Below are 21,697 nucleotides of genomic sequence, written 5' to 3'. Positions count from 1 at the left end.
GAGGAGCTCTTCAGCAGCACACGCCAGAGAAGAAAGGAGATTTTGAGGTGACGGGATGGGGGGTGAGATGAAAGAGGAATCTGGGCTCCAAAGCATTTATATAAACTGATGGCCTGTCACACGGATGTTGATGAATATTTTTACAGGCGAAAAAAGTCAACAGAGGGGCTAAAAATAGAGCATTCTGTGGCAGAGCTTTAAGGCTCAGCAACACTGCTGGAACACAAAGGCGGCCCTCTGCGCGGCTCCGCGGAGGAAGTGTCCGGCAGACACCTGGGCACAGCAGGGAGAGAAGCGCCATAGCATCCTTTGGGCTTCCACACCTGCTATGGGGGTTCCCCTTGTAGGCAGGCGCGCAACGCCCTTTGGACTCACAGGGCTTCAGCCCCCCCCCGTCGGTGTGGCAGCCCGGGATGAGACAGCTTCCCGGGCACACACACAGCTGCACCCAAGCACTTTACAGGTCTTTAAAAGACCGTTTGCATGTTAATGAGGCACTGTTGTTGTTTTACCCCTTCTAAGACTCCCTGCAGCTCCACTCTGCCCATTGCTTTCAGATTCAGCTCCCCCCGAAATGTGGCTCTAGTTGTGCCTCAGCTCGTAGGTCACCAAATATTTGAATTAAAAGCATCACCGGTGCACGGATCGGTGTCTAAAACACAGTGTACAAGTGCGCCCTGACTGATGCGCCAATATGCGCAAAGAGCGGGTCTGAGTGGGAAGGCGCTAGGGGTACTACATGGCAATGGCCCTTTCACGTCACGTTTTCTACCCCTGGCCTTTTGCTGAATTGACGTCCAGACTCAGAGCTCCGTCCTCCTTTCAGAAACCGTTTGTAATCCCAGGCGAACCATGCGACCATGCTTCGAAATAAACACCGATATCTGGCCATGACCAATAACAACTTTACATGGCTTATAAAACAAGCATTTGCAATGCAATAGGTCTCGCATTAGGAAAGTTTGAGCTATTGGTATTGTAAATGACAAATTTTTTATTTATGTGTTGGTTTTGAAAATAGCAAAATTAATAGCTTTGTCAGTTATAACTTTCGCAAATGTGACACCTATAGCATTTGTAATGCAATATGTGTTGTATTTACATGACTTAGATGTATTGATATGACAAATAACAATGGCTTTTAATTTTTTTAAATAATTAGTACTTAAATAAAAGTTATTGTAATTTATAATGGCAATAGGTTAAACTTTTGTAAATAACTTTTGTGAAGATAATGTTCAGTGTATTTTATTGTGACGAAATTCCAAGAACATAAGTGAAATATTAACATCTTTTTGTGACATTTGTAATAAAGCTTGAAACATTAAGAGAACATATTTGAACCAGTTGTTGTTGAATGGTTGCACAGATTGATGCTGTGGTGGAGCTGAGTGATATTGTGATGCCCCTGAGTGATGCTGTGGTGGTGCTGAGTGATGCTGTGGTGATGTGATAGATAGAGTGAGGGCGATAGATAGCTAGAGGGAGGGCGATAGATAGGTAGAGTGAGGGCGATAGATAGATAGAGTGTTGGCGATAAATAGATAGGGCTGGCTATTCTGCACAGAGACCATTTTACATGCATAATTAGCGATGCACAAATTACGGACTCAGAGAGTTGCCACTTTTCAATTCAATTGGCCCCTACTACCTCTCTTATAGGCCTTTTGGTGTATCGCCCCCCCGGGCCATTTCGGCCCTTTTGCCAGCTCACTGTTAGAATCCATCTCAGCTCTGGCCCCTTCTGCATCCAATTTCACTGTTCTTGGCGACCTCAATATTCATTTTGATGATCCCCTTGACACGGGGGCCACTGATTTGAGGTTGGATTTGGCTGCTTGTGGACTTCAATTGGTTAATAATGGGCCCACCCACAATCAGGGCCACTTGTTGGACCCTGTTTTTATGAATGTCTGCTCTATCCAGGGAAAACCCCCTTGTCCCCTCCCCTGGACAGACCATTTTTAGTCTCTCTTTCCTGGCCAGGGGATTTTAGGAAACCTTACAAGTCCGTTACTTATACCCAGGATAGAGCCTGGTCTAGACTCTCGATTGAGGATTGGTCTAGAGCACTGGAACTCACGACTTTAGGAATTGGATTACCGGTTCACTTGACTCCATTCTACCTATAAAGACTCGAGAAAATAAGAGTGGGAAGATAGGCTCCGCCCCTTGGTTCAATTCAAAACTGAGAGCTCTCCGAAAGGATTACAAAAAATTGGAACGTCTGTGGAGAAGGGACTGGCTCCACACAAAAAAAGACTCCTACCGGACGGCTGTTAGAGCCTACAAACTAGCCCTGAAAGTAGCCAAGGCCTCTTACTATGATGATAGGATCAAAAATGCCACAAACTCCTCGAGAGAGACCTATCTCATAGTCAAAGAACTTTTAAAGATTCCGCAGCCCCCTACTTTGGCCCTGGCCTCATCGTACAGGAGTATGGAACTCGCGAAGTTCTTTGATTCTAAAATTTCCAATATTTTGACCTCACTTCCTCAGCCACCTTGCTGGGATAGCGTGGCCCCTGATACTTGCCCAGCGGAGTCTCCTCGACCACAGCTTAATGCCTTTAGGGCCGTATCATTGGATGAACTTGATAAGACCCTGGCCAAAATGAAGTGGCTCCCCCTGTGACCCCGCTCCCATGAGGTTTTTGAAACAAGTTGCTCCTGTGATTGTTCCTTCAGTACTGGAGCTGATCAACTCCTCACTATCACAAGGCTCTGTCCCCCCTAGTTGGAAGGGAGCGGTAGTTAAAGCCCTATTAAAGAAACCCCAGCTGGATCCGGCCGATCTGGCTAACTATAGGCCGATCTCGCTCTTACCTGGCATTAGCAAAATCGCTGAAAAACTGGTTAATGTCCAGTTTTGTCAGTTCCTGGAATCTAACAAACTCCTGCGTTGCTCCCAAACAGGGTTTCGCCCTGGCCAGGGCACGGACACTGCCCTCCTCGCTGTCATCGAGGAAGCTAGGTGCATTTTGGATTCAGGGGGATCAGTGGCAATGATCCTCCTGGACCTTAGTGCAGCCTTTGACACAGTGAATCACCGTGTCCTGATCCATCGGCTAGCCAGGGCAGGGCTCGGGGGTACTGCCTTAGCCTGGATAGAGTCATTCTTGTCGGGCCGTACGTTCCAGGTCTGGGATGGCAACTCTCGTTCTGACCATCTTCCCCTTCTAAGTGGGGTGCCCCAAGGCTCCTCACTTAGTCCTACTCTTTTCTAATGCTGACTTGGCCCCTTGGAAGATGTGGTTGCCCCCTTTGGCATCAAGATTGTGAGTTATGCGGACGACACGCAATTGGTCGTCTCTCTCTCACATCTTGACCACTGCTCAGACAATCTGCTACACTGCCTTCAGGAAATTCATCTTTGGATGTGCGATTACTCACTCAAACTTAACGGGTCTAAGACAGAAATTATGCTGTTGGGAAAAAAATGGACAGCGATTCCATCATCTGTCTGGCCCGATACTATGGGTGAGTTTCCCGCTCCCAAAACAGAAATCAAGAGCCTGGGGGTCTGGCTCCACCAGGACTTATCCATGAAAACCCAGGCAAAAAAAACAGCAGGAACTTGTTTTGGACTTCTACGTTCTGTCCGTAAGATTCTCCCTCTGCTTTCCCCCCTGTCCAGGAAGCTTCTAGTCCAGGGACTGGTACTCTCACGACTGGACTACAGTAATGTGATCTACTTAGGGGCCCCTAAATACACTCTTGGCAAACTTCAACGAACACAAAACGCGGCAGCCAGGATGCTGTTGGGCCTCCCGTCCCGAGCCTCTGCTAGACCAGCGCTTAAAGCCCTCCATTGGCTTCCTGTGCGAGAGAGGATCGATTTTAAAGCTATGTGTATCACCCACAAGCTTTTGAATGGGCAAGGGCCTCCGATTTTAGCTGGTCTGGTCACCCCGTACAAAGCCTCGAGATCTCTGCGCTCGGATAATGAACGACTGGCAACCGTCCCCAAGTTTAGGAAGGTACGCACGGGAGGCCGTCGCTTCTCTGTGAGGGCAGCCGCACGCTGGAATTCGCTTCCTCGTGGCTTGCGGCTGGAATCTTGCCATTTACGCTTTCGCAAGCAACTTAAAACCTTTCTCTTCCCTAAATAGGTCCTTCTGCTTCCTTCTGCCTGTTTCTGATTTTTGACTTTATAGCGCAGGGATGCCTCTGGGTCACCAGGCGCTCTATAAATCCCTAAATAAATAAATAAATAAATAGATAGAGTGAGGGCGATAGATAGATATAGTGAGGGAGATATATAGATAGATAGATAGATAGATAGATAGATAGATAGATAGATAGATAGATAGATAACTAGATAGATAGTGTAATTATGTGGCACTGAGTGGTATTTGGAGTGTATGTTGCTTTGAGTGTAGTGTAAATATGTAGCATATAATTATGTGGCAATGAGTGGTATGTGGAGTGTATGTTGCATTGAGTGCAGTGTAATTATGTGGCGTGTAATTATATGGCACTGAGTGGCATTTGGAGTGTATGTTGGTTGAGCGCAGTGTAATTATGTAGCATATATTTATGTGACACTGAGTGGTATTATGAGTAGTGTATGTTGTATTCAGTAGAGTGTAATTGTGTGGCGTGTAATTATGTGGCACTGAGTGGTATTGTTTGGAGTGTATATTGCATTGTAATTATGTAGCACATAATTATGTGGCACTGGGTAGTATTGTTTGGAGTGTATGTTGCATTGTAATTATGTAGCACATAATTATGTGGCACTGAGTGGTATTGTGTGGAGTGTGTGTTGCATTCAGTAGAGTGTAATTATGTGGCATGTAAATATGTGGCACTGAGTGGTATTTGAAGTGTATGTTGCATTGAGTGCAGTGTAATTATGTGGCGTGTAACTATGTGGCATTGAGTGGTATTTGGAGTGTATGTTGCATTGAGTGCAGTGTAATTATGTGGCATGTAATTATGTGGCATTGAGTGCAGTGTAATGATGTGGCATTGAGTGCAGTGTAATTATGTGGCGTGTAATTAAGTGGCACTGAGTGGTATTTGAAGTGTATGTTGCATTGAGTGCAGTGTAATTATATGGTGTGTAATTATGTGGCACTGAGTGGTATTTGGAGTGTATGTTGCGTTGAGCGTATTGTAATTATGTGGCGTGTAATTATGTGGCACTGAGTGGTATTTGGAGTGTATGTTGCATTGAGTGCAGTGTAATTATGTGGCGTGTAACTATGTGTCACTGAGTGGTATTTTGAGTGTATGTTGCATTGAGTGCAGTGTAATTATGTGGCGTGTAATTATGTGGCACTGAGTGGTATTTGGAGTGTATGTTGCATTGAGTGCAGTGTAATATTGTGGTACTGAGTGGTATCTGGAGTATATGTTGTGTTGAGCGCAGGGTAAATATGTAGCATATAATTATGTGGCACTGAGTGGTATTCGCAGTGTATGTTGCATTGAGTGCAGTGTAATTATGTGGCGTGTAATTATGTGGCACTGAGTGGTATTTGGAGCGTATGTTGCATTGAGCGCAGTGTAATTATGTAGCATATAATTATGTGGCACTGAGTGGTATTGTTTGGAGTGTATGTTTCATTGTAATTATGTAGCATATAATTATGTGGCACTGAGTGGTATTGTGTGGAGTGTATGTTGCATTCAGTAGAGTGTAATTATGTGGTGTGTAATTATGTGGCACTGAGTGGTATTTGGAGTGTATGTTGCGTTGAGCACAGTGTAATTATGTAGCATATAATTATGTGGCACTGAGTGGTATTGTGTGGAGTGTATGTTGTATTCAGTAGAGTGTAATTGTGTGGCGTGTAATTATGTGGCACTGAGTGGTATTGTTTGGAGTGTATGTTGCATTGAGTGCAGTGTAATTATGTAGCTTATAATTATGTGGCACTGAGTGTGTGAGGGTGCAGTTTGTGAGGGTGCAGAGTGTGTGAGGGTGCAGAGTGTGTGAGGGTGCAGAGTGTGTGGGCGCAGTGTGTGAGGGCTCAGTGTGTGTGGCCTAAAGTAGTGTGAGGGCGCAGTGTGTGTGGCCTAAAGTAGTGTGAGGGTGCAGTGTGTGTGGCCTAATGTAGTGTGAGGGCGCAGTGTGTGTGGCCGGCACAGTGTGTGTGTGTGGTACAGTAAAATGCATGTTTATGCCTGAATGGTCTTTTTTATATAAGGAATGTAGCAGTTTGTTTCTTTGTTTGGAGCTTGTATTTTGTAATAGTTCTATTTTATGTCTGTGAAAAATACAGGAAATGTTTGTGATTAATAACAGTGAAAACTGCAGACCGGTGTTTTTAATTGTGTGTAATTTGTTTTTGTTAAAAAAACGATGGATATGAGTTTAGTAATAATGAGTGCGGTAAACCAACAGGGGTGCAGTGTGTGAGGGTGCAGTGTGTGAGGGCATAGTGTGTGAGGGTGCAGTGTGTGTGTGAGGGTGCAGTGTGTGTGAGGGTGCAGTGTGTGTGAGGATGCAGAGTGTGTGAGGGTGCAGAGTGTGTGAGGGTGCAGAGTGTGAGGGTGCAGAGAGTGTGAGAGTGCAGAGTGTGTGAGGGCGCAGAGTGTGTGAGGATGCAGAGTGACAAAGTTTAAAGCAGGAAATTTGGGAGGGGGACAGCCTTCGTGTGTCTTTAAAAAGTACAAAGCAATTTACAACAAGAATAAATCTCTCCATCCCGTCCCACAAGAACGGGATACTCTGATTATTATCCACTAGAATACACATCCTGCTTTCACCCTCACCCAGTGCCCAACAGCATCGTCCATTTAGCTAGAAACTACGAACCTATGACATGCCCTTAGAGATCAAAAGATATTTAAGATCGGAGGGGCCTGAATTTGAAAACACAAAGCTGGCACACCACTGTCTTGGATGTGGGGTGACAGTGTCTATAAAGGCCCACTGTGTCGCACTAAACTCAAAAAGGTTAATTTCTAGTGGTAACGAACTATAAACAACACCCATGCATACAGGAATATAGTTCTAGAACTCCACAAAATAAGGCTTCGCACGGATCACCAGAGTAACATGGGGAGTAGAGTGACAAGCGTAAATGGGTGGGACAGCAATACTGTAAACAGCATCACAACCCTGGTGTACATCGCGGTGTCCCCGCTCCAGGGACAACCCAGCCGACAAGGTAGAGCTGCTGACTGCTTAGCAGTAGGCAAGTGTGGCGAATGAGGGGGGCTATATTAACTAAGAAAATAAGAAGGGTGGATAACCAATCGAAACAATGTAAAGGGATGTTTGGAGGCCAAAATGGAAATAATGGGTCACTGAGTCAAACAGTGGTGATCAAACTGCATAAGGGACAAAGGTCATACAGGTGAGTGATCCAGAGGAAGAAATGGAAGCGACATGCTCTTAGCACATTTGTTGTTATGTGTGCATGGGTGGAGGTCAGGGGACACATGAGCAGCCGGGGGTACACGTCGGGGACAGGGGTCGACAAGCAGGAAAAGGATGGGCAGGAGAGCTTACTGTAAATGAAGAGGTGGAAGGGGGAGTGTCCGGTACACGTAGTGACAACATAAGGGGGCGTATGGAGGAGCATAAGGCACAGAGACAGGGAGCCGAAAGTGCCGAGAAGCACACAAGCAGTACGTGCTGTTGGGATAGGGTAGCCGATAAGTGATAAGGGTCGTTCCACGAGTGAGGGCATATTAGATGTTTTATGAATCCAAGGAAGTGATATCGGACCGTTAGCTTGCTATAGTTCCTCAAGTGGAATTGCAGGGGCAGTGTGCGAGAGCACAAACGTAGTTTTAAGGGCAGGGTTTAACAAGCGATGCGCGCTCTGTGCTGGGCGAGGGGGGCCATTAAAGGAAGGGGGAGGAGAGGAGCCTGTGAGAACTCATGGCGGAGAGATCAAAGGAAGGGTGGGAGGGACTTTGGCGAGAGAGCATATGGGGGGTGCAGCCTGGTGAGCTGAATGCGTGTGACAGCAGAGGAGGAGCGCGGCGCGCGCAAAGTGTCTGGTGGCAAATGGAAGCTGTGCACAATGCGCGTGGTTGTGCTCACACGCACTGTACCCGATCCGCACTTTGGATGCACTTTTGAAAGCCCTTACTTTAATCTCGCCAAAGCATCCCTAACGGGATGGCTTCAGCAAGACTTAAAAAAGGGGCTGAAAAACAGATAGGTGCTAAAGGAAAATATAAATATGACAAACAGTGTTTTATTGCGAAATTGTTGCATGAGAATTCAGTGACTGATCGTTTGACGCAGAGCCCTTGCTTTCGATAATACATCTACCATGAATGCATCCTTTAGTTCTAGTCTTATTTGGAACCTTTCGCTGAATCTAAGTTTGATTGTCATCCCTAAATTCTTTTCAAAAACGTTTGCCCACCTGCGGGCGCAGGAGAGACGGGAGGAAGGGAGGAAAATCAAACTTAAAAGTTAAGAACCCTTCCTCAGGCCATGCATCTCTCTCCCATTCATGGAGGGAAGCCATATTAGCCGTGTTTCCGGAGTACTTATGGCATAAATGTCAGTGTCACATGAAGCATCCTGAGCCTATGCTTGCTGGGACGAGGGATATGTTTTCTCGCCCCGCTGTCTCACTTCCCTACACCCCTGCAAGGCACAGATTTTGCAGAAACTAATATGGGTTACAGCCACAATACTGAGGTTTTTTTATTTTTAAAATAGCTGCGTAAAAGGAAAGACTGACTATTTCTGGAGATTCTTGTGCGTAAATATGTGGAGCCCTGGATATTCTCAGATGTAAAAAGTGTTAATTAGACCTTTACAGCCATGCTCCAAAGCTCAGCAACGCTTCGCCTGTCATTTTCCAATTAGCACACACTTAATTATCATTTAGGAGAACATTTAAAACGTCACCATTTAAACTGTATTTGAAACAGAAGTGTACAGGCCTCCAAGCTCGAAGCTCATCAGAGGTGTCTCACCTAAAGCTGTGCTAGATTATTGTATACTGGTCGGCGCTTACTTCTGAATGCCGATAAATGCTCCGAATGCGTTCTTACAATGTACAGCTCACCTCTGCTTTTGGGCGTATTTATTTAATTATAAATGAGTGAACTAAAAGGATCCAATAAAGTACTGGAAGAATATATTTGTGAGAGAATCACCGTGACCCTGATTAAGTTAGTATTACAACCTAAAAAGGAAAATAACGCTTCCAGCGGGACTCGCAGGCTGGTGAGGGAGTTCAACGTGGTGCGTGTATTTCCAACCCTCTCCCTGGCACCATTGCCCTCGCCCAGCCGCTACAGTCTGGAATGAAAAGAGTTAACAAATAGCGTTGGTAATAAAGCAGCGCAGCTTAATTCATTTATAAATGACAGCTCCATTATAAAATTACAGCTACATTTTACATGTCCTTTTTTGTGCGGCTTGCTCGTGTTTCCGATATGACAGGCTAGGAGTGAACCCTTTAGCAGTGAGCTGGGACATGCCATCTTTCTCAGTGCGATGTTTCGGGCGCATCTTCAATTGTGCGAAGGAAGGAGATGGAGAATTGAGGGGGGTGGTGTCCTAGTGAATGGGAGCGAATGACGGGGGAAATGCCATGAAATAAGGTGATTGACGTGTATTAGGGAGCGGAGGGACAAGACGTAGAACATGTCAAAGAAACGAAGAATATGGCCTGGTGCCAATGACTTCGAAAACAAGCTCTCGGCATTGCGTGGCGGGGGACAAGGGGAGCGGATTCCTTTGAAGTCTGATGCGGGGGCGGGGGAGCGGATTCCTTTGAAGTCTGATGCCGAGGCTCACAAGCTGACAAATGGTGTGCGATGTGCACGCGCCCGGCTCACATGCACTGTAGGCAATCCGCCTTTGGGTGCACTTTTGAAAGCCCTTACTTTAATCTCGCCAAAGCATCCCTAACGGGATGGCTTCAGTGAGACCTAAAAAAGTAATGGAAAAATGAAATCAAAATCTGCGAAATTTTCCAGGCAAACTCAACTGTGGGCTTCCCAGACGCTTCTAAGGCTTAACTAGTGATGTGCGCGCACCACAGAGGAGCGGGGGGCGGGAGCGTGGCAGCGAGGCGAACAAGCGTGCTGGCCACCATCGGGAATGGGCGGAGCAGAGGCGGGACATGCGCCTCCCTTTGCCCAATTGCGTGCTGGCTTTTGCAAAAAAGGCACGCGAAAGCCAATGGCAGCCGCGGAAAGCTGCTCACACGCACAATCGTGTGAGCAGCTTTCAAAAATCCCATACAAAAGGGCGCGAGCCCTAAAAAGGAGGGTAGGAAGGATAAAAGTGGAGAAAGCATATGACTGGAAACAGGAGAGCTAGAACACTTAGAAACTGGAAGATATCGATACACATGCGGGAGGGTCTAATGTCAGGACACGTTAGGAAAAGGGGGAAAGGATGCAGTACAGAAGGGAACACATGAAAGGGCACAATGTAAAGGAGGGAGGTTGAACAAGTGTGTGAGCCTACAGGGGCACAAGGAGAAAGAATACATGGAAGCACAGGGATATGAAAAGGAAGATTTAATAAGTGGCACAAGAAGGAAAGGTATGACGTTGCATGAGGGGGGATTGAGTAGATGGAAGTGCATTTATGACAGGTGGGTGAAAGAGGCAGATGCAGCACAAGGGTACGAGAGATGTGAATAATATAAGGGTATGGAAAATATTAAAGGGCATGGGGAAAGTGAGATGTGAGACGACGTGGAAGTTATGAAAAAGAGAAGATATGAAGATATGAAAGTGCACAAGAGAAGGTATGAAAGGGAGAAGTTAAACCTGGGAAGGACAGCTGTGAATGGGTAGGAGAGATGAAATGTGAAGGGGAGTAGAAAGGAGGAAACATGAGACAAAAGCAGAAGGAAGGAGAGGCAGTGGAGGTAAATAAATGCAAGCACAGAGAGGCAGACAAACGTATATGAGCTTTCCTTACTGGTACGGCAGGAGATGGATGTAAAACGGTGCAGTGAATTTAATGAGAAGAGTCGGCAGGATATCTGCTAATAAGATGGCCTGTAGGATACAAGAGATATAAGACAATCTACATCAGTATAATAACTTCCTGCAAATAAAATGCTTCAACTGTTTCCTGTAGCTAGAACGACACAAATAGTCCTGCTCCTACCTGTTGGATGCTAGCAAAGATCCATTACCCCACCGTTCTCACGTGTCCACAACCCCACTTTTGACCTGTGATTCACCTAAACTACATTTTATCAGGAGTCCCGAGATCCAACTGAGTGGGAGACTTAAGGAATGTAAAACAAAAATGGAACAAAATGTGCAACACAGAAACACAAGACAAAGGGGCAAAGAAGAGTGTAAAATGTGAAACAAAGAATTAAAGTGAGGCAAAAGGGATAGAAAGAAGAGACAACGAAGTGGAGAGGTGGGAAGAGTGTTAAGGGTCAGGAAGAATTACCAAAGCCAAGTAAGAAAAGGAAGGTTTTTCAAGAAACAAAGAACGGAGGAAGCAGGGGTGAGAGAAAAATGTGATAAAAGCACAACTCTATGGAGGTAAAGGAAATGATAAAGGCAAGAAGAAGAATGTGCATGCAAAGAAGGGAGGATCCTAGTCTTTAAAGATTCTTCTCAGCAGTTATGTAAGGCAGTATCATTATCTGGTATCTGCTCCATTTTGCGGAGAAATGCTGTTGGCTGTCTTGCTGAAAAAATGGGCGTCACACTTGGGGCCTGAAGCCAACACTTTTCCTTCTTTGAAACTCTCAGTTGTTGTTACAGGAAACCTTTGGGCAGTGGACTAGCAACTCTGCTTCCAGCTGAAGCTTTCACTCCTGAAGTCCCAACCATGATAGCATCCAATCTCAGCAACTAGGTGTGCACAATTCTACCAAAATCTCCCATGATCTAGCAGTTTATCCCCACCCTTCTCATTTTAGATGCATGGTGATGGAAAAAAGTGCCTGGAAACTAGTGCTTCTTTTGTTGGAGCCTTCAAAAACACGAAAGCATAAATGTCTCACTCTCTACTTTGCATTGAGCCGTTATTAGTAGCTCTCACTTCGATCAGCCAACTCTTCAAACCATAGACTAATATGGACATTACATTTCTGAGAGACCACCCCATAACTAAATTCCATCCTGGAAAATACCCCGTTTCGGACAGCACTATGACTCTGGAAGGCAGCAAAGGAACTATGGTTAAGAGTAAGACATGAGAACATGAGTAGGGCATTATCGAGGTGTTCTAAAAAACCTCATAAGGAGCGATAATAAAATGGGGTGATAGATACAAATGGGGATAGAATCTAGAGTATCCCCCAAAAAAGGGCGGGGGCAATGAAAGAGGCACCAGAAAGGGAAACAAAGACATGGAGGGGAGAAAGAAGTAGTGAAAAGTAAGACTTGCAGCACTAAGAGAGTGAGTGGAAGTCATGCGGTGTCAGGGAGCAGAAACAAGAGGACATCCATTTCGGAAAGAAGTGGGAGGTAGAGACAGCAAAATGGGCCGAAAGGAAGTGCGAGGGACAAAAACATGAAAGTGGAGAAAATGGAAAAAGCAAGATGCCCGAGAATGAGCAAGCCAGAAAGGCATAATGTATCATAACAGAAGATAATAAAGAAGTAAGGGATACTATTGAACAGAGATGATGAGAGAGGCAAATCACTGAAAACAACCAATAGAGGGAGTGTGATAAAGGTTATGAAAGTAGGATAGAAGACACAAAGAGAGGATATAAAGGGAAGTGAACTAACAGAAGAAGGAGCATTGATGGTCCCCCATGACTCACTGCTGTAGAAACAGGGTTGCAGTCATAGCGGCTGCTGTTGGAAGTGTTTCCCGCCTCTGGTGACATGGTTGTAGCCTTCATCAACCAATCCTTACCTCCGAGGTCCTTCTAAAGGAAAAGGAAAATCAAAGAATCAGTTAGCATAAAGGCAGCAATGACTGAAATGGGCAGGGCAGCTGTTACTGAGCTATGCCTTGTGCTGTGTGTGAGGGAAAAGGAACTGAGAGGACCCAACTTCTTTAACGGGAATCATCCTACTGCAGTGTGGCATGACTACCAGGGTGTTACAAGGTGAACGCCAACAAACTCTGAAGAAAGTATGATAGACTGGTTTTAGAGTCTTCCGGTAAGGAGATTCACTATAGTAACCCCAGAGAGCGGTAGAATAACAGAGTTAGTCTCAATCTGAGTCAGGTGAAGAGAATGAAGAGTGACCATACTGAGAAGGTCCGTGCAGAAGATACAAAATAGCCCAAACCTACCAAAATATGTACATAGAATACAGTTGGCTGGGTTAGCATCTATAATCAAGGGTGCAGCTCCTTAAGGCTGTTTTTTTAAAGTTCTTCTCAGGGCTGCACTGAGGTTACCAATGGGACTGTGTGCACTTTTAAACAAAGTAACAAAAGCATTGTGCAGCGGACCCAAATTACAAAGAAGTATTAAACTATGCTCGTCTGGCACAAATTCCACATACTGTTCTTTTTTTGTTTAAACATGCATTTCACGTGTTTGACGAGCTGTGTAGAACTGTGCTCAGATTGCAATGGAGCTTCAAACGGGTGTTCTGAAGCAATGTGTCTTGGAAATGTAATGTATTTACTCATTAAACCCCGACTGTCCTAAACTTTTACGTGTGATTAGAGATTGGACATGAGATTCTGTCCTGCAATCCTTAAGGGTTTTTGCATGTTGCCATGCTTTTAATAGACCTGGGCGTGAAATTCAGCTTGTGGAGTTTTTCATACTCTGCGCTCCATGTAGCACGCTGAGTCCCTAAAAGCTACGCTTCGCGTAGCTGAGTTTTTTCTTCGCTCAGGCACGTTAAGTTGGCAATCGCGAGTGTGGAAAATCTTACTCCAGACTACCTCCACGCGAGATTTCTCAACACAGGAGGTCTTAAGGTTGCTACAGCTCGTGTTGAGAAAAATTCTGTTTGCATTGAGGAAGCTACCACTCCAGTAGAGCATCTACTCGAGTGGCAGAGAGGCAGCGTACTCTTGCGCTGCATGTGGTGACGTTCATGCTGATTTTACAGCACAGGACAAACATCCGGCGCAAAAAATCTGCGCCCACAAAATGCACTCCGCTGCTTGCAGAACTCCAGGTAGCGCAGCTGAGTTTTTGGGTCACTTTGCGGAGTTCTGCTTAGCGGAACTGCACCCAGGCATAGCTTTTAATCTACGAGCCAGGCCCTTCAGCCACCTCTTTCTACAACAGTTTGTACATGAAAGGTTTAGGAAGCAAACTGATGTACTACCTGAGGGTGCCAGATGCACTAGAAGATGAGATTCCACAGCATCAGTTCTGGAAATCACAGGAGCAAAGAGCGGAAGTCAACAAGTAAAAAATGTAAAGAGGCAGAGCTAGCCACGCCTGCGAATGGCCGCTTTGTCAGCAAGCTTGTGCGGTCGCTTCAAAGTCCTTTAATTATCCTGCACTGATGGCCCGTCTCACGTGATGAGACATACAGATTTCAACACTGGAAGTCCGCGGCGACAAGCTACACCAGAGAAAGGCGGATGAAATAACTCCTAAACCCCTGAAAACTGCCTTTAACTTGCGGCCGGCGTGAGGCCTGGGAGGAGCACATGCGCGAAGTGTGGTGTTTTCCAAAAGAATTAAACGGAAAACAAGAAGTAGTCCAGAAGCATAGTTTATTTGCCTCATCCACCAACAGCTTCAGATAGTAACTGACAAACATTTCACATAGAATTCTTATTCTAAGAATCTCGTAACATTCCTATTCTAAGAATAGAGACAAGCAAGAGAGAAGGAAACTTAAAGGGAAACAATGTATATTAATGAGACACAACATTACACATCTCCCTTCTTTACAACAATTTGCAAAACAGAAAAACAAAAGAAGTTAAAGATAAAAAGAGCAGACAAATAAAAGAAGAATCAACATTGCTTACACGTAATCTTTCATATACATAGGAGCACTGCGTAATCTCTGACTCCTCACACGAATACCAGATGAAAAGTTGGAACAGGATGGAGAACGATTACTAGTGCCAAGAAGATTAGAGTCAGAATCACAGTCAGGTTGAGTAACGTTCTTTGACTTAACTACCACAACCCGACTTTTGTTCCAAATCCTCCCATCCTGTGTTTTCATTGCATTACCAAAAACTTTAATGACAGGTCTGACATTAGTGTATTTAGACCAAGACCTTCTCACTACGGGTGCCTTTATCTTTACAAGGTCACCTACCTTTACATCATGGAATTTAGCACATTTAACTTTGTCAAAGTGTGTTTTTCTACAAGTTTGCTTATCTATCTCTCTCTCTCTCCAAGCACCAACACGATTATCAACAAACCCTTTTTCAGATTCATCCATCCTGGACACCACATTGTGTTGGGAACTCTACCCCTGAACAGTTCAAAAGGAGATTTCCCAGTAGTTGAGTGAGGGGAACAACGATATGCATCAATCCTTTCCCTTAGTGCTTCTTTCCAATTCAATCCACTAGCTCTTGCAAGCTGAATGCATTCCTTTAACGTACGATTGACCCTCTCAACAGCACCATTTGTTTCAGGATGGTATAATGATGAACGTTTATGTATTATACCACATTTTTTGAGATAATCATCAAACATGGTGGAGCAAAACTGCGGACCATTATCTGATAAGATGCTATTGGGAAAACTCTCCCTCAAAAATATATCAGATAAAAATTTGATAATAGAACTTGAGGTAATGTCGCTTACTGCAGATACCTCTATCCACCGTGAATATAAATCAATTAAAACAATCAAGAAAGGTGTATCAGATACTCCTGTGAGGGGACCCAAGATGTCAATGGCTAACTCATCCCAAGGATGATTAGGTAAGTCTCTGCAAACCATAGGCATTTGTCTGACTTTCAGTATCTTGTCACTTGCACAACATTCAACACAGTCTCTAACCATACGTTCTATTTCTAAATCCATACCAGGCCACCAGAATTGGGTACGTATCATCTCCTTGGTTTTCACTATGCCCAAGTGACCAGAGTGTGCATGTAACAATAATCTTTTCCTTAAAGAAGTAGGAGGTACAAGTCTCAAACCTCGAGTTAACATGTCATCAGAAATGGATAACTCCTGAGAAACCAAGGACCATGGTTTGTCTAGACGCTTATTATCCTTTAATAGTGATATAACTCTAACCAACTCTTCATCTTTTAATAATTCCTCTTTCCACTCATCTTTTCCTACTACCCCTTCTGTAACCTCACAAACATTAAGATACTCATCTTCATCAATGTACTCTTCGTCACAACATATATTATCACCTTTCACCAACCTTGAAAAACAATCTGCAGCCTTGTTCGAAATACCAGGTAAATATTGTACTTCAAAGTCAAATTCCTGTAAAGATATTATCCACCTTCTAATCCTAGAAGAGATGGAATCTAACCCCTTTTTACAAAAAACTTCTTTTAATGGTTTGTGATCAGATTTGACAATGAATTTAGTCCCCCAAACCAAATTTTTGAATTTTTTAAGAGCCCAAAATATTGCCAAAGATTCCTTTTCAATAACGGAATAATTTAGTTCCGGACCACGAAGACACCTGGACGCACAGGCAATTAGCGAATCATGGCCATTTTTATTTTGTACCAAAACTGCTCCTAAACCCTTATCACTTGCGTCAGTGAATATGTATGTAGGTAAACCAGGGACAAATGCTTGCAGACATGGAGCTTTCTTTAATTCCTCTTTTATACCATCAAATTCTTTTTTACATTCATCCGACGAATCAAATGTGACACTTTTCCCAGTGAGTCTCCTCATACTCTTTGTCTTATCTGCAAAATGTACTATGAATTTTCCATAAAATTCTACCATCCCGAGAAAAGATAACAGCTCATCCCTACTAACTGGTTCAGCCATGTTATCGATAGAAGCAACTAAGTCTGATTTAGGAAAGACAGCTTGACTCTTAATGCAGTGACCAAGATAATTCACCTCCTCCAAACCAAATTTACATTTCTCCTTTTTGAGAGACAAACCAGAGTCAGACAACCTTTTTAACACATCACACACACGTTCGTTGTGTTCTTGCATGTCAGACCCATATATTAAAAGATCATCCTGGTAGCATTTTACCCCTTGCAGCCCTTTAAGTATATGCGTCATGATTCTCTGGAATACTGAGGCCGCTGATATTAATCCAAAAGGCATTCTTTTAAATCTAAAAGTACCCATGGGTGTTATAAATGCGGTTAGATCTTGACAAGAGGTATCCAATTCAACTTGGTGGTAGGCAGATGCCAGATCCAGGGTGGTAAAGTACCTAGCACCCTCTAATGTACCTACAATCTCATCTATATTAGGTAACGGAAATCTGTCTACCACCACCTCCTTATTTAACGCTCTTAAGTCAATACATAAACGAATCTCCCCAGTAGGCTTCTTTGCTACTACAATGGGAGCTAACCATTCTGTTGCTTCTACAGGTTCAATTATATTATTTGCTATTAGCTTTTCAATCTGAACTTGAACTTTTGCTTGTTCAGCAAGTGGAACTCTTCTTACTTTTGCTATTATAGGAATTGCATTTTTCTTAAGCTTTATACAATGTTTGTAACCCTTTAAACATCCTAACTTATCTTCAAATACAGAAGGAAATTTTTCAGCAAACATATCGGACAGGTTTTCTACCTCTAGTATTTGCACCTGAGGTGAGGCATTCGGATTAAGCGTAACTCCAAGATCACGTTGATCTCTCCAGCTAATTAAGGCATCCCCAAAATTTGTAACATAAATTTTCCCTGGAATAATTCGGCAACCCAATTCCATAGTGGCCATGAAATATCCCAAAATCTTAATCGGTTTGCTGCCATAACCTAAGGGTAAAATATCACTCTTAAAAAGCTTAACATTTTTTCCAAAAGTCTTATGCATCAAATTCTCATCAATCATAGTAATCTGAGAACATGAATCAAACTTAAACTCTATCATGGCATCGTCCACCTTAACTAAATGTGTGGGATGCTCTAAAGGACCACTACTGATCTGGAAAGTCACAGTCTTCACTTGTGGTTGAGACCATCTCTTATTAGTATTATCTCTTTTGTTGCCCTTTGTCCTACAACATTTTGAAAAATGACCCCTTCTTCCACAGTCATTGCAAATAGATTTCAAGGCAGGACAGTTTGGAGAATTAGCTAAATGACCTGTGTTACCACACCTGAAACAGAAAAATTTGTTAGACATATTAAAACTTGGATTGAACCTATTCATTCCACTTTCACTTTTTCCACTGTCCACTTTTTCTTCCTTTTTTTACTTGACAAACAACTTCTTCAACTTTGGATTCTGTTTTTTTCTCTGGTTCAACTGTCTTTTCTTTTTCTCCTTTTAGTTCATCTACACATTTCGTCATGTGTTCGACCTGCTTTGCTATTACAAGAACTTCTTCTAATGGTGGTTCATCCTTTAGCCATAGTTCTTTCCGAATGCTATCATGAGCACATTTTAATACAAACTGATCTCTTATTCTCTCCTCCAACGTTTGACCAAACTTGCAAGATGACGCTAATTTTCTTAAAACAGATACATAGTCTTCAACAGACTCATCTCTTTTTTGACCTCTTAATCCAAAATGGTATCTTTCCATTATTGTGCTCAACCTGGGAAGGTAATGACGATCTAACTGTTCTTTGGCTATTTCGTATTCATTTAAGTTCCTCTGTTCTGCCGCAGTGAGGTCTGGTAAATGTTCCAGCACATCTTGGCCTTCTCCTCCTAAGCAGTGTAATAATAATGAGTGCTTCCTTTCTGCACTTAAGTTTGTGCCACATACTCTTGCGTAATTCGCAAATATTTTCTTCCATTTCTGCCATTTTACGTTTGGTTCTCCTGGACTTATCAAAAAAAATGCAGGTTGGGTTACATTTTGCATTATTTTTTTTTTATAATGTGTTAATGCTTTTCTTTAAATGCAATGTAGAGAGTATTCCTTTTTTTTAAAATTCTTCACCTTCAGTAATTTATTAAAAAAAAAAAATTGCCTTTGTACTAAGTATTGTCATGTAATAATGACCTGTTAACTTCCAGTCTCTCTTTTCCTTTTTTAATTGTTTATGTCATAATTGAATTGCATACAGCTATAATATCTTTCTCCTCTTTCTTCCAACAATGCTTCGTTCCTTTCTAGATTCGAGAAATAGAACGCTTAGGTAATGTTCTTTTCTCTTTATTGTTGCTCATTCATGCGTCATTGAAGCGCAGAGAACAAAGATGAATCGCACCGTCAACGTCACCTAAACACGCGAGGGTGCGCAATGAGTCACTGACACGCAGCGTGTGAAATGTTGATACGCACTGCGTTCTTCTGATGTGACCGCGTTATAGCGCACGAGCAGCGCGAGCAAACTTCAACTGTTCCTTAACGCGGAGCGCGTTATTTATTTTATTTTTTTTTTAAAGTCTCTTTTAAAATTAAATTATCCTCCCGCTATACTCCTCACCGGATTTATGGGTCTTAAATCATCCGCTTGACATCTTTTGTCTGCCGCTGGGAAGACATCGCTTCCTTTCGAAGTTAATCAGCCGCTGGGGAGGAAGATCGCGTCAGGGACAGCTGTGTGTTGAGGCACACCGAGGTAGGATCGGATCGTCGCCAAAGTAAATGTGGTGTTTTCCAAAAGAATTAAACGGAAAACAAGAAGTAGTCCAGAAGCATAGTTTATTTGCCTCATCCACCAACAGCTTCAGATAGTAACTGACAAACATTTCACATAGAATTCCTATTCTAAGAATCTCGTAACATTCCTATTCTAAGAATAGAGACAAGCAAGAGAGAAGGAAACTTAAAGGGAAACGATGTATATTAATGAGACACAACATTACACGAAGGCCCACGACCCAGGTGGCATAGCTGCAGAGACGAAGTGCGGAGCCTTGGGATCGCATCGGCGGCTGCAGTCATGCAGCGAAGGAAGTGCATTGCTGTGTGACCCCACGACCCTCCTGAGATGTGCCCCCTGAGAGAGGAGTTCCTGTTTGAGCCACAGAGGCTGTTGCGGAGGTCGAGCGGCTCATCAGGATCCGGGCCCCGAGAGGCAGCGGCCGCGCGGCGTGCTTGCGGGTGAATACCTGGGAGTAACAGCGATCGGCACGCTTCGGCAGCGGGTGACTGCCTGCTGCAGGTACGTGATGCGCTGAAGAACCGCATCACTTTAGGAGACCCCATAAGCCTGAGACGTCTGTTGGCACCGAATTAGACAGCCCCGTCTAACTTCCAATTCAGAATGCCACCCTAAAATGCAAATAACTTTGTCCCATTTATAAAAGGCTATTAGAGGAGTTCACATGTGAGTGACTATACTACACACCTACTGAACATTTAGAAAATGTGGAGAATTTTCCCACAGGCAGGACCCTACTTACAGTCCTGAAACCACTGAACTGAACTATGAGGCAAAACGAATTTATACCCAAAGTTCCTGGCATATCTAAAAATGCACCTTGCACAGCAATTTGATCACATTATTATATTATTTATTTACAGTTAAAATTCTGCCAAGTATTACACACAAACCAAACCGACTCATTGAGAGGAGCGTTCCTGCTGTATGTGGAGCAGTTTAAAGCTTTTTAGTCTTTCTGGAAGTGCTCAGCTGTAGAGTCCAAGTATTATCATCTCCCAACAAACTAGTTTAAAGCTAAAAGGGAATCACTTCTGTCCAGCAGCTATAGCAGCATGAAAAGAGTAAGCCCTCAAGATGGTTGAGCACGTGACTATGTCCTTCAAAAGCCCACATAGCCAAGTGTAGGACTCCAAGTGCATCACTAGGAAATAAAATCACATCAGCAGTTTCACACATTGACCTATTACATGAAGAATGGATCTTAGAAGAAATGGAGGGAAAACTGAGTTCTCTCAAATAATGAACCATGCACACAGATGATGTAATCAAAATGTACCTCAGACGGAATAAATCAGATGGGCTCCGATTTGCATTATCTGATTCATTCCAGCCATGAGACAACAGTTGTTTTTAGCGCTGTTGATCTGAGAACTTTTTGTCACAGATAATTAGCCACCTTAGATAGGCTGACCTATGTATGAGCATTTAAGTTGCTCATCCCTGGTGTAGACAGACTGCTTTCTTCCTAATTCATAAATTCTTTAGAATAAGGAATGTCAAAATCTCATCAATATATTACAAATCTATGTACAGTTCTTCATTCTGGTTTAGGCCATGTGGAGTGAGAGAACGTAGTTTCAAAATGTGCTGTGAGCCACGTTGTCTTAATTTGCGTTCACATGTTAATTCTTGGGTGTTAGCCTAGCTCTAATCCTGCTTGATACAAACAGATGACCTGTTGAACATCTGGCAAAACGATTCAGTATTACAAAATACATTAATCAGTAAATTGCACTTTATATTTACGAAGGGATTTCCATTTGATGGACAAATTATTTTGTAAAAATTGAAAAGAACAATCTCTGCGCTTCGACATTTGAGTATTATAGTGTTTGCACATTTGCACTTTATTTTCCATGTGAATTACATAAACCTGAATCCCATGGGAGTAACTAACAGGAAATTAGGTTATCTCAATTGATATTTTATTTTTTATTTTTAAAACCTTTATTACAAGAAAAGTAGTACAGTTACAGACCTACAACCACAAAGGCCGGCCAGTAGCAATAAATACCAAATTCGCAATGTTACACAGCTCATCAGCCGACAACCCGTGGGTCGGGCAGCGATACCGCATGGCAATGTAGGGATCTTGTGTTGATAGGAGGATGAATGAAAGCTTTCACATTTTATATTTTA

The 21,697-nt window shown here is 43.3% G+C and overlaps 1 protein-coding gene across 2 annotated transcripts in view; it reads right to left on the bottom strand.

The window, feature by feature from the left end:
• CLN3 (CLN3 lysosomal/endosomal transmembrane protein, battenin) overlaps positions 1-21,697 on the bottom strand; it is a 936,006-nt gene that overhangs the window by 510,957 nt on the left and 403,352 nt on the right. The window contains exons 4-5 of one of the 2 annotated variants that reach the window (XM_086932190.1): positions 12,690-12,797; positions 10,871-10,950 (exon numbers count right to left, since the gene is read on the bottom strand). In XM_086932190.1, coding sequence (XP_086788316.1) covers positions 10,871-10,950; positions 12,690-12,797 — 188 coding nt within the window. Of the gene's footprint in view, positions 1-10,870; positions 10,951-12,654; positions 12,798-21,697 lie in introns of both variants that reach the window. The other variant, XM_086932191.1, reaches the window with a different exon arrangement.

Source organism: Lissotriton vulgaris, chromosome 7 (genome assembly GCF_964263255.1).
Source record: "Lissotriton vulgaris chromosome 7, aLisVul1.2, whole genome shotgun sequence".
Lineage (NCBI taxonomy): Eukaryota > Metazoa > Chordata > Amphibia > Caudata > Salamandridae > Lissotriton > Lissotriton vulgaris.
The sequence above is the reverse complement of the archived record's forward strand: the minus strand, read 5'-3'. Positions and strand labels throughout refer to the sequence as shown.